At 44.1% G+C, this 13,257-nt stretch overlaps 2 protein-coding genes across 2 annotated transcripts; both read left to right on the forward strand.

Annotated features, from left to right (window-relative positions):
* Positions 1-5,160: 5,160 nt before the first annotated feature.
* LOC128720382 (outer dynein arm-docking complex subunit 4) lies at positions 5,161-6,801 on the forward strand. Its single transcript, XM_053814051.1, has 5 exons — positions 5,161-5,471; positions 5,654-5,745; positions 5,834-5,991; positions 6,113-6,356; positions 6,425-6,801. The coding sequence occupies exons 1-5, from the start codon at positions 5,161-5,163 to the stop codon at positions 6,799-6,801; spliced, it is 1,182 nt and encodes a 393-aa protein (XP_053670026.1).
* Positions 6,802-9,284: 2,483 nt separating this feature from the next.
* LOC128720611 (SHC-transforming protein 4) lies at positions 9,285-12,788 on the forward strand. The gene is made up of 7 exons (XM_053814290.1): positions 9,285-9,407; positions 11,280-11,350; positions 11,426-11,657; positions 11,727-12,020; positions 12,097-12,250; positions 12,332-12,546; positions 12,618-12,788. Exons 1-7 carry the CDS (start codon positions 9,285-9,287, stop codon positions 12,786-12,788), a joined length of 1,260 nt encoding a protein of 419 aa, XP_053670265.1.
* The last annotated feature ends 469 nt before the right edge of the window (positions 12,789-13,257 follow it).

The raw sequence follows: 13,257 nt of genomic DNA on the forward strand, positions 1-13,257 counted from the left end.
CTGTTAGTAACCTCGTGCTTGCCGTTTTGTTGTCTTCCCGTCGTACATCGCAAGCGGTAGCCGTAACGTATGCATTTTATTACATGTAAACCCAACTTATTCGCAGTTCTAGGAGCGCTCTGTCCGGGTGAAGACAGACATGTAGATCGGCAGAAAGGATACCGTGTGGCACCGGTGATGCCTTCAAAATCAAAGCTATGTTGCGTGTTGGGGCCGTCGTTCGGTCGGGCTGTTTAACTCAACGTTTGCGGGGTGTGGATGTTTTTTTTTTCGGTGATTCATATCCCCAACCAGCAGCCGTAGTGTCAGCGCACACGTGCTACCGTGCTACACGTGCGTGCTATTTGTAACGAATTCAATGATTTACTGATTGGATAATGGGCTCGTAAGGTGGCATATCTTTTAGTAGCTGTCGTGCGGTTGCAACTGGCCATTAGTGGTGGGTGTTTCTGCCTGTCGGAAGTTATTACGCCGTGCGATATGATCTATGTGGAATATTCACGGTTTCGTGTGACTCAGACAAAACCAGCAGTTATGAGGCACATTTGGAGGAATTTATGTTGAAATGGTGCAACGATCTGATACTGAAAAAAAGAGTGGCTTTTCCTATCGTTATTCAATAACTCCATTCATTCTTCCATCCAAGCGATGGTCCAAAATGTTCAGTTGTTACCGCCAACAGGCAGCGACTCAAAAATAATCAGCTAAAAGACGACTGAAACACAGTTTTCACTTTCCATTCACTGGTAACAACAGCACAACGTATCGATTATCAAACTCGTTCGGTTTTGATTATCGCAGGAAACAAGATTCCTTGAAGAAACTTTTAATCGTCCGCAAGCTCAAGCAACAGCCGGTGGTCGGAGTTTCTGACCAACCTTTCCAGGGTAATCGTTGCGCATGAATCTATAGCTAATTGCACGCCAGCATTATATCGATAATCGAGCCCACCGGGTGGGGCTGCTTTGTGGGCCCGCCTGGCAAGGTATTGCAGCGACTTCCCAAAAAGAAAAACCATATCCTGAAGCTTGTCGTACAATCATCGTGACTGGTGATGCTTGCCGTCAACACAGCGGTATCGAACGCCCGTGTTGATACCAGGATAGCACCCGAATCCTGTCCATTGAGTTGCTTTGCAGCTTTGCCCGCCATGGTATGGCATGATAGTGCGATAATGAATGGATAAAAATAAATGCCTACCACCGAGGTATGATGTGTTTGTGATTTTTTGATTATGAACTCGTTCGCGAGAATTTGTTTTTCTTGTTTTTCATACCGATCCTTGAAGGATGTGTTTGTGTATGCGATGCTCCCTCAAGGTGTGGTTCGAAAAACAATTGAACATGCTTTTCAGTTCAGCACGAGCTATCACTACGATCGGAACTATCGGCATCTTGGCATAGGATGTGGAACACTTAGGGCCTGCTTGAAAGTGAAAAGAAACGTTCACCGTTTGAACCGTTTGAAGTAAAGTTTATTAACGTTGCTAACCTTGGCTGCGAGGAGAAAATAAAAAAGCCACGATTTATTATAGAGTGTCATTTGGATTGATGGACATTTGATTACTTCCATTCATTGAAAACAAGTTACAAAAAACATCCAAAATGAATCGCCCAGCGTTTCGAGGTGGCATGAGCGTGGTGAGTGCTCCGTCTGTAGTGTGAATCGTCATAATTTTGTGAATAATTGCTTTCATTTCACGCGTCTCACGAGCGAAATCATGCAATGGTTCCTTTCATCCTTAATACATGTCCATCACATTGTGCTGTTTCTAATTAAGTATGGCATGTTTAAAAAAATAGGAAGCATCATAAAACGTTCTAGCTTGCGGCAACAACGACTAAATTCTCTTTGTTAAATGGTTTTAATTTCTGCGGGCCATGTGCGCTTGCCGTTGAGCAATGCAATTACTTCCAAACTGTCATGTTAGTTAGCAACTATGCTGTAAAGTTTTTCCTGGCGTATTCAGGATGTTCGCGAAGCACGGAATGGACTTCAACGAACTTCAAGCTGTTGAAAAGTGAGACGATTCAATTTTTGTTTTACAACAGTAAGAGTTCTGTAAAACTTAGGTTTAATTAGCTAGCAATTTGAACTGTCTGGTGAAGAGGAACATAAAAAGCCGAATAGCTTGGGCATTCGGAAGTACATGAGCGTTTGTTCGAAAACCGGCCAAAAAAAAGGAAGCACGAGCAGTATCATAACATTTTTATAAATGCAACCTGTTCTTGTACACACCCAGGAAACAAACGTTACCACTGAAACGGCGGAAGTGAGAAACAATAACAACAAAAAACAAAAAAAAACACGTGCCCAAAATATAAACAAAAAGTAACCCCACCGAAACTGCTCGTAAAACACAGAACCACCGAATAAACCACATTCAATATGACATAAATCTAATAAGATAATCGATTTTATGTGTTTTGCGGTATTTTCCTTCTTGTTCCTGTTTGGTGCCGGCTTACTATCGGGTGGGGGGGTCCTTCCTGGGCCAGCTGGGAGTGAGTTTGTTATTCGTGCAGCAATACCGGCCGCATGCCGAAACCGGGAAAAGATTTATGGTGTTTCCTGGTCCACCGGGGTCCTGGCTCGCAGGACGAAGCTAAGGCCGGTATAGAGGAGCGATTCGATTCTGTCAATAGTTGAAAATCTCATCGCAGGATACCGTGATGTTTGAGTCCAAAAATTGCTCCCAAGGTTAGGGCACTGGCAATGTGTTGTGATTTTTTTACATAACACATCCAAGGTATCAAAAGGATTAAATAAATGATACGAATCGAAATTCCATGACACTGATGATTGGTAATAAATCTGAATTAATCTAATAAATCATAAAATATATACTTCAGATGATTACCGCTCATTACATAGTAAATATTAATATATTTGAGAAGCCTACGTTCACCAGGTTTGAAATGAAATACTGATTACTGTTAAATAATTCATTCCTCATACTTAAAGCTTAGTACAATACGAAAATTATGAGCTTTATAAGCTGTAAGCTCTATAAAAGAATAGTTTTAAATTCTTTTGTTTTATCTTCATATTATACAGCAACGTGCAAACCAACGCAAAATGAACAAATCGGGCAATAAAAAGCGCCAGAAAGGCTCGAAGCCGGTTGTTGACGAAATCGAAGTGGCGGGAAAAAACCTACGCGATGAAGCGTTGAAGTATATGAAGGTGAGTGAAAAATACGTTAATATAATCTTGATTTTGTCGCTCTTCTGTGAGTATTCATTCTTAAATTGCTCATTCAAAACTAGTAACAGGTTGTATACAGCATGTCGACTTTTTTCAAAATTCTTTAATATATTTTGTACCGCACTGGATCTACGAGAGAGATAGATGCATGAAAACAAACGTTGCATCTCTCTCTAAAACCCGAAGTGGGTTTACGAAGTAGCGCCCTCTAGGTGTGAAAGTGATGAATGTGCACTACCATAGAGCTTATGGCTTGTCAATCCACGTGGAGTTTTGAAAATATTAAACAAATTTAAATGCACTAAACATACTTAAATGCACAAAACATACAGGCAAAGTTTAGTGCTGTGTTAATTCAATTTGTCTTATATAATTTTGCAAAATAACTAGAACATATAATTCTTTCGACATGGTGAAATTTACGATCATATAGAGAATGGTTTGAATTGATCAAATTTTGAAATCTTTTTTGATTCATATTCGAAAACAACTTTCTTTCAAATTTCTCACGAAATTGTATCCTCTTGCCTTTCTATTGTAGGTTCGAAATTATACGAAAGCTCTGGGTTTGTACGACCAGGTAAGTCGTTTCCTATAAACATTTTCTTTTCGCACCACTACGGCACATGTTATTTACAGATTCTACAAATATAATACGCCCCCTAGCCTCGCGGAAGCACGAAAGTTTTTTCCTCCCATACTTCCTGCCACTTTCACATGGCCTAGCATTGGCGAGCAACTAGGTTTTAATGAGTCATTCATTCATTCAACCGTGTATACTCGCAAAGGATACCCGACGCGGATGCTAAATTTAGCATTCACAACTTGTTGCCGTGTTTAATATAAATGCGAATCTATCATTACCACGTGAAGGACTGGCGTACCATAAACCTACTGACACGGAATCTGTTTAGAATACCGTTTTATCGTCAGTTTTATATTGCTTTTTATTACAAGCATGGTAAAATAGACGATAAGAAAAATCATTTTTCTTCATTTTCTAAAAATGTTCTGAAATTTTGCGATTTTCCTATGCTATTTTTAGTTGTGTGGGTTTCTCTCATTCAACTTACCTAGAACACCCGATCAAAATTTTGTTCCACTAACAAATGTTATTCCTCCTAGCCACGCACATCATTGATCTAGGATCGATTTTCTACGCTCAGTTCCTTTCCGCTACATCTGAAATTCTTTCTTCCATTGGATGCCAAAGAATGACTTTTTTTAGTTCGTTACATTGTGTTCCCTACAAAAGCCTTTTGCCTGACATGCAACTATGGTTCGTGCAGCTTAACCCGTAGCACCAAACTGTGCAAAATTGTTTGTTTCGGGTCGTGGAGAAGTGCCTATTTCGGGCCACTAACATAGCCACTTCCTAATGCTTTTCTGCCATTCGGTTTCTCTTGTTTCCGTTCACTGTTGCCTTTGGTTTATTTGTTACTACCGTATGTCCGCATGTTTCCGCACCCAGTGACGGTGTTAGCACGTTGGCGCTCTGCAAGGACCCCCGGGAATGACCTATTGACTCGGAGGCCGTTTCCTTGTACCCCTTTCCGAGCAAGAGGAGTTTATATGTTGGGCTGTGCAATTTTTACTATGTTTTATGACAAATCGATTATCAAGTGTTTGTTTCCATGACTCTCGGTCGCACCGGAGGTGTATGCCTGTGGAAGGTGACGGGTTTCACGCGATCCGCAGTGAAGTACTCCCCTAGTACGTAGTCCCTGTGTGGCCGTTTTTTGCTCTCTCTTCGCGGTGTGTTGCTGAAGAACGTAGCTTTTTCGATCACATTCTGCTTCGAGACGTGGTACTGCTAGTTTTGCTCCCGTTTTAGCCGAAAAATAGTTCGTTTGCACCAGGTGCAAGAGGCAACTAAACGATTCTGCTGGAAAGTGCCAAAGCGATTGGTTCATTGATTCTTGGGGTGTTAGATTTGAGCAGTGACCATACAAGATGAGCAACGCAAAAACGGCCCTCGGAATTCTGGGTGGAGAGGATGAGCTATTGCAAAGTTTCGTCCGGGTGGGTCTCAGAACCGACGGAGACGATGAACAGCAGCAGCAGCAGCAATCAAACGTTTCGTTCGGAGCTGGGGCCACTGGTGGCAATGCTGGAGGTGGCACTGGGGCCAGTGGAGCTAGTGGACCTCCGGTGCCGACCATCCAACACCAGCCCAGCCAGGGCAAACTAGATACTCATCTGATTCGTCAGTTTTCTGACCACTGCTCGGATATGAGTGATAAAAATGCACCCAGAAAATATCGGTAAGTTTTTTGAGGTCTAGAAATGCCATTTGTTGCAAGGTCTAAGAATGAAAGATGCCGTGATTTTGTATTGTTCTGATCGTTTTACAAGTGTACAAGGGGTCTAAGAAAAAAGGACTTTTAGTAGGGCATGTGAAATTGGTGATTGAGCTGCTTGCATAACGTGCTCTATTTTTTGGCAGAGACTTGTTCAACGAACCAGTTGACGTGAAGAAGCGTCGCTACTTTGACGAGGTATACACTGATAAGGATCGTGCGGCTGCCGTTAGCATAGGCAAGTGGAATCGTCATTTCCGAATTCTACACTTTATATAGCTCTAAATCCAAACTGTCTTGGCAACTTCTCTTCCTTCATATTGCAGGAAACTTTGATATAAAGCAAAATCTCATCAACAAACGTCGCCAGGAACGAAACGAAGCACTTCAAACAGAAGAAGCCGAACCGGGTGCAATTCTGGCGTTAGGGATGCGTGAGATCAAGAATGGAAACCTAGATAATGCAGTTTTGTTCATTTCTAAGGCACTTTTCACATTATTGCTTGAATGTAGAACTAGCTGAATCTATATATGAGATCAGCCATAATGATGTGGAATCGTATGTAACGTTCATTTCGTATAATTTCTACTTACTCATGTTGTAGGCTTTGGAGATGAACAACAACGATCAGAATGCTTTGGTTGCTCGAAGCAGATGCTTCTTGCAGCTTGGGGAACCGGGAAAAGCGTTGCAGGATGCAGAAACTGCACTTGTGCTGGACAAGAATAACATTCGGGCGATTTACCAGAAGGCAGAAGCTCTGTACTATTTGGGTCAGTTTGAACATAGTCTGATGTTTTTTCACCGTGGCTTGCGCTTACGGCCGGAATTGGCTAGTTTTAGATTAGGTAAGTTTGCTACTAGCCTTTAGCTGAATGGAGCCTTAACATATAAAAATTTCTTCTTCACATCACAGGTGTGCAGAAAACTCAAGAAGCCATTGAGAACACGATCGGCAACAACACTAAGAATCAACCGCAGAAGAAACCAACCAAGGTGGAGAAGCCCAAGTCTGCCAAGAGGGGGCAATTATCGCGAGAGGAACTAGAAAAACGTGCTTCGAGGCGTCTTCTTGGGGATCTGTACATCGACAAGGAGTATCTCGAGAACTTGATCAAACATCCAGACTTGCGCAAGGCGGATACCAACACGGAAGGTGTCTCCGAGTATGCCAAGGATGCGATCAATTTTCTTAACAACAGGCAGGAGTTTTGGCGCCAGCAAAAACCATGCACCAGTTTGAACGCGAAGAAAATAAACGGTGTCAATGGAATGCTCCCACGCTGGCTGTAAAGAAGCATTGCAGCTTAGTGGAACCATATACACTGGAACTGGCATCGTAGCAGCTACTAGCAGTAAATTTTCGCAAGTGTGATACTGTAGCAAATAGGCAGCTTAGATTCTGTACTAGCAGATTAGAAGGTCTCCTAACTGTTTGAAGTTTTACGATTTTATAGCAGATGCATTTTCCAAAACTTGGCCATTTGATTTAACATTGCTTGAAAATTGTATATGATTGATATCAAACGTAATAAAAGTATAATCCCATAGAAGTAAGGGGTATGAATGCTTACAATATTGAAGCAGAATAAGATTTTTTTGGATAATCAATTGCTGGAAAAATTCAAACATGTCCCAGTCTAAAGGCTTTCTGGATGCTTTACTCAGGCGATATAATCGTATGCCATAACTATCCAAAACCTGCTACCAGTTGATGTTATATTTATTATTCAGAAAAACAGTTTTAATATAATAAATTTTTCCATTTAGCGTAACTTTTATATTAACGGATCAGACGGCCGAATCATTTGAAATACGCTATTGACACATCTGACGTCTTCTATGTCAACGGATGTACGCGTGAATGTGCGTTCCAGGGATTGTTTTGGATGGTATTGTTTGTGAAGGAATTTAATGAATGTTTTAACTAAAATTGCGTCGAAATCGCTTCTAAATATATGAATTTCTGGTGCAAAAAAACGAATACTGTGTTTTGTTTTAGAAATTTTGTCAAATACCTAACAATAAACAGCCGTGAATCCCAACTTTCAGACGCTCCGGGCGTTGCTGAAGAACTGCTTTGGGTCTGGCCATTGGCAGATTCCATGAAGTTGTTATTTTCAGTTTAGCCTTTGCAGTGGGCATACGGAGTGTCGTTGTCTTCGTCAATTTGTTAGCCAAATCCCCCGTCTGATGGTGGATGATTGGAAACTGTAATCCTGACTCGTTGCGTGTGATGAAAGCAGGATGTGAACAATCTAAACGTTCCTGGTAGGATAGGGTGTGCGGAGCCCGACTTCAGCTTCCGAACCAGGAAGGTCGTCTGGGTTTTGCCCCGGGGCAAGTAGAACAAGTAGCTCCAAACTCGTTCGGTAGGAGCAGTGAACGGACACCGTTGTGAGGGCATTCCTATGCAAAGATCAGCATCACCGTTAAATCCGGTCGATTGCACTGCGTATCCTGTCATCGGGGAAGTTGTTGACTTTTGACTGTCAAGTGCTATTACACAGGTCGTGCACCGCCCCAGCGCTGCTGGAATGAAGAATTATTCGTTTTTCGCTAACGTCGATGAAGGCTAAATTGCGTTGCCCGAGCGTTGAAGTTGAAATTCTGATAGTCAACTTGCATTGCATTAAGAATTGATCTCTGCGGAACCGCCCGCAGAATGTTGCGTATCGGGCCCGCCCCAAACGATGACTAAGTGCAGTGCCCCCCCACTGGTAGGAGGTGTTTCCTCTGACCCCACGCAAATGTCAACAGAGTGCGTGTGTCTTGTGTGTGTGCTTGCATAGCGCTGATTGCTCTCAAGGATACACAACAAATCATCATCGTTTCTATTACCATCAGCCCCATCTCAGTAGGCGGTGTTTGGGAAACGCGAAGTAGCCAATGTATTCGCAAGGAACAAACAGTGATAACTACGAGAAAAGGCCATGAAATTGCGCGATCGCTTTTTGCTCCAATGGTGTAGATAGTTTACTTTATTACCACTAATATTCCCCCCATTGCATACAGGATCGTGACGCGTGAAAGTGTAATGTACAATTGTGCGTTCTAGTGTCGGTGGCGGTGTGTTCTGAACGGAATTACCCGTAGGACGGACGCGACCCCGAAAAACCGGATCACATCGCTTCCGGTCGCGGCGGAAGGAAGTGAGCTAAAGAAGAAAACTGCCACAAAAACTTCCGAACCAAACGTTACGGAAAAGAGGGAAATGAACAGCGTCAGAAAGCGAAACGCGAGAGAACGGAAGTAGAGCGTTAAAGAGAGGAAGCACCCTCCAGAGAGCAGGTGTAGAAAAGCAGCAAAAAAAGATGGGAAGTAAAGCCCGGTCTGATACAGAAATGTCGACCATATGCGTGTGAGCGCATGAGAAGGGTCCCGGTGGGGAAAGTAAACAAATCCGAAAAGACGGTGGTCGTGGCGGCTAGTGGTGGACGAGACGTTGGTGCTCGTGGGTGTGAGCCTCGTAGGGCTATTCTATCCCTTCAACCCTGTGTGACCGTGTCCAATCGTCGCTTGTCTAAAGAAAAGAAAAGTGGGTGGTAGACGAGTGTAGTGTGGTGTGCGTGCAAAGAAAACAAACAAAAACGTGCCGTAAATCCGGCCTCGGGTGTTGGAAAGTGCGCGGATTTTAAACAACGTGCCACAACGCGGGGAAACACAGTGCAACGATAACGCAACCGTGCAGTGTCTCAACGGCTATCCAGGAGGAAGCTGTAACACTGTAATATCATTACCCTCCCCGGACCACGCGTCGCCCGCGCCGGCTCAACATGCCACGGAACGGCGACGCGCCCTCGGGGCTGGATAAAGGGGTCAGCAGCTCGAAAACGGCCCCGGAGTGGCTGCATCCGGATCATGTCATCATGAACGAAGGGGTCACGTTCGACGTGCGGGTAAGTCCACCGAATGTGTGCGTTTGTCGCACCGTTCTTCCCTTACCGGCTTCACCTGGCCGCGATCCATTGTTTCGCACTTCCGGTACGGTGCGGTCTTCTTGGCGGGTTCCTTCCGTTTTCTTCACACTCACACTGGCTGAATGGTCTCGTTGCGTTACTTCCGTTCGTTGGCGGCATTCCTGTTGCTCAGCGATCGTTTTTCATTCACCCCCGGCCGGCTGCATTCCGGATGGCCGCGTGCGCTCTTTGCCAGTTGGTTGCCGAGTTTTTTTTATAAATAGCCACCATTTACCGTTGCGGCCGACAAGACTGGTAACGCCTCTTGCGCCTCTGAAAGCGCACTAAACGTCCATGATCGGGAAAAAATAAAAAAGCAATGATATTCTCTCCGCGAACAACAATTGCCCCAAGAAGCGTGAACGGTGACGTCCCGTATTGCTTGTGGAAAAGCGGGTTTATCCCCATGCTTCCAATTAACAGCGCGAAAACGGAAAACGCCCCCTGCGGCGGGGGAATGGTGAGAGCATCGCATTGGGGTGGCCACATTGTTTATCCTTTCGTTGTGAGTGCCCCCGCGTGAAACGATGTGCCAATCCTTAATGACCGCCGACCTGGAAACATGTATCTCCTATGCCGTACGAACGAAAAACCGGCTGAAATGTCCATCAACGTTATGCGGGGTAGGTGTCAAGAATGTGGGCCAGCCGGAACGAGGCGATCTGCCGGTGTTCGCCGCACGCCACCGTTAGACTTAAATTAAAATTAAAGCTTTTTCGCTGCTCTAACCACCAAGAGAGACCCCATGAATCATGTCGTGGTTTAAATTATCTGATGCGGATTGGATAGGAAGGTCTGCAGCTTAAACTATTCACAAAAATGATCACAGACACAGAACGAAATAGTTTTCCACATTTTATTTGCTCGCTGTTCCTTCCCTGTTATGGGCTGGAACAATTCCACCATGAATCATGCAGCATTTTCGTGGTACAAGACGAAAGATGCACACAGCATTTCTAAGGAACCGGCATCAGTCATCGTTGATGATGATATTCGGACCTAACGCTGAGATAGCCGTTTGCATTTAGAATCCAGTTCAGAGAAATTGAATCAGCGTTTTTAAATATGTTTTATCTATTTAATTATTATTTATTTAAGCACGTAGCTTTGTATAGTTATTTGTGAGCTGAAAGGCATTTTCTCCCAACAGTTGCTGAGAGCCTTATCCCGGGCTGACTCGGTTGTCTATATAAATATATGTAACAAATATTTTGTCTTTGCTCTCCCTGAGTTGAGTGGAAATTGCTTATCAGTAATACACACACTGTATTGAAACAATATCTCAAATTCTTGGAATGCGCTGCTGGGCAGAACGCATCCATTTGCATTCCGACTTTCCTGTTTCACGGTAAAAATTCCTTTAACCGCGCACCGGAAACGGTTAGTGACGGTGTTTCGCGGGCGCTCACTATCCCACACGTGCGCGCTAGCGCCTTACACCGAGGAGCGGCCGCGGAATCGAACTCGTGTGTAATTATTTAGCCGCACATTTGGTATTCTAATGAATCAGCGATGCGGATCGACACGCGGCGCTTCCGATTCCCCTCGGCTCGGTCAGTGCCCTTTCGTTAAGGAAGGATTCCACGGCAGGAAGAAAGGAAAGGGTAACGATCGTGTATTGAATTCTGCCTACGATCACACAGACCGTTTTCTTGTCTTACGTTTCGCATTGAAGAAGTAGTTTTAATACTCTTGTTTTTTAAACTGTCCATTTAAATTGATCCCTTGTGGGATGTAGTGTACTAATTGAAATGATGTTTGAGTATCATAACGGCTTACATCTACTTCGTTCGTTTTTTTTTTCTTTTCTAGTACATTGGATGTTTGGAAATAAAGGCTTCCATGAAAAAACTAGACTTCCCAACGCGATCGCAGGTGGCAAAGTATGTTATGACCCTTCCTTACTTTCCTTTAAGAGTTTGTTAGATTGATACTTGTTTTCAATCCCTTCCGCACAGAGAATGCATCAATCGAGTATGCGAAGCTGCCAGCTTGAAAAGCTCGAAGAAACGGCGGGTGGATAAAAGAGTGCTCCAATGCATATCCGACACACCCGATATGGAGCATGCTGGCACTAATGTGACGCTTACGGTTTCCAGCAAGTACCTGTCACTGGTAAACGTCGATACGGGCGAGATTATCGCCAAACACGACATGCCGAGAATATCGTTCGCTTCCGGTGGGGATACGGTAAGAATAGTTAATTGTACATACTGGTTCGATCACGAGGACGTGCTGTACTAATACTTTCATACGCAGGATACACTCGATTTCGTTGCTTACGTCGCGAAAGACCTAAACGAATGGAGGGCGTGCTACGTGTTGGAGTGTGGTGGCAGCTTGACCCAGGATCTGATCGCGACCGTCGGACAGGCGTTCGAGCTGCGGTACAAGGAGTTCTTCAAGCAGCCGGAAACGCAGAACAAGTTCCGCGAGCTGACGCGCTCGGACAAGGAGTACTACAACGATCTACCGGACAAAATGCCGCCTGATCTGCTTACGGAGAACGATCATCATTCGTCGTCGCAATCGCACAGTTCCTCCAGCGCAAAGGTAACAGTCGGAAATCAAAACAAACTGAGGACGATGTTCGGATGGCTTAAAGTTCTGTTTCCCGATTCAATTACAGCAGACTCGTGAGAGATTACCGAGCAATTTGATCGACTTGAACACGCCGCTTCCTAGCCATGATTACGTCAACGATAAACATTCGAACGCAAACAACGCGCACAGCAATAAGTCAATCTCTTCCAGCTCGATCGTGAAGGATGTGTTCGACATGCGTAAGTGATTTGCGACGATGGCGTTATTTGGGAGCAAGATTTTGTTTTTCAATGTTGATTGTTTTTTGTTCTCTTCACCAGAACCATTTACTATCTCATCGGAGATACAAAAGTCACAGCTGCTGACCGAATCGTGGTACCATGGCAGCATAAGCAGGGCGCAGTCGGAACACTTGCTGAAGAACGATGGCGATTTTCTGGTACGGGAATCGGCCGGTACGCACGGACAGTACGTATTGACCGGCATGCAGAACAATTCGCCCAAACACCTCCTCCTCATCGATCCGGAAGGAATCGTAAGTCAAAGAGTATGAAAAAGCGTATGAAGTTTCTACCGAAAGTTCACCGTTTGTTCTCGCAATTGCAGGTACGAACCAAAGATCGAGTCTTCGATAGTATTAGCCATCTTATAAACTTTCACTGGACTAACTCTCTGCCGATCATCTCTGCGGAGAGTGCTCTGTTGCTTCGGCATCCGATACTACGGACAACCGACTTGCTGTCGAAGGCCAAACAGGCCCATCTGAACCTGCAGTAGCAAGCTGGCCGTTTATTTATTGGCCAGCTCAAGAAGGGAATACGAGAGCAGTAAGCATATAATTAAGTAAATACACAAGGGAGAGGAACAGGTTGCGAAATCTGCTTCCGGAAAAGAAGTTAACCAAGGGAATAGACAAAACGAAAGTGACAAGACGTTACCTCCGCAAGAATGTACGGAGGTTATACGGAATCAAACAGGATCGAACATTTTGCCGATCCTGCGGGTAACAGCAGCAGGTTCACCTTATTTCCAAAACTAGTTTAATTTTATTTTAGTGACTTGCAAGTTTATTATTACAAGGACACAGCATAATATTACCAAAAACATATTAAAAATTCATAGGGACAAGGGATAATGACCCAGCTGCACTTATATTTCGACTTAGTGCCGCTGGGTGAAGTTGTAAAACTGAAAGGAGACAGGAGGGTTCAAATGCGAAGATTGAAGCATAACGGATGAAAAGTGA

Source organism: Anopheles nili, chromosome 2 (genome assembly GCF_943737925.1).
Source record: "Anopheles nili chromosome 2, idAnoNiliSN_F5_01, whole genome shotgun sequence".
Lineage (NCBI taxonomy): Eukaryota > Metazoa > Arthropoda > Insecta > Diptera > Culicidae > Anopheles > Anopheles nili.

What these genes read in the sequence shown, in the direction of transcription:
- LOC128720382 (XM_053814051.1), top strand. Translation starts at nt 5,161, where the DNA reads ATGAGCAACGCAAAAACGGCCCTCGGAATTCTGGGTGGAGAGGATGAG. An exon ending in AATGCACCCAGAAAATATCG is followed by an intron (nt 5,472 to 5,653) that starts GTAAGTTTTTTG and finishes ATTTTTTGGCAG; the next exon opens with AGACTTGTTCAACGAACCAG. An exon ending in TGCGGCTGCCGTTAGCATAG is followed by an intron (nt 5,746 to 5,833) that starts GCAAGTGGAATC and finishes TTCATATTGCAG; the next exon opens with GAAACTTTGATATAAAGCAA.
- LOC128720611 (XM_053814290.1), top strand. Translation starts at nt 9,285, where the DNA reads ATGCCACGGAACGGCGACGCGCCCTCGGGGCTGGATAAAGGGGTCAGC. An exon ending in GGGTCACGTTCGACGTGCGG is followed by an intron (nt 9,408 to 11,279) that starts GTAAGTCCACCG and finishes TTTCTTTTCTAG; the next exon opens with TACATTGGATGTTTGGAAAT. An exon ending in TCGCTTCCGGTGGGGATACG is followed by an intron (nt 11,658 to 11,726) that starts GTAAGAATAGTT and finishes TTTCATACGCAG; the next exon opens with GATACACTCGATTTCGTTGC.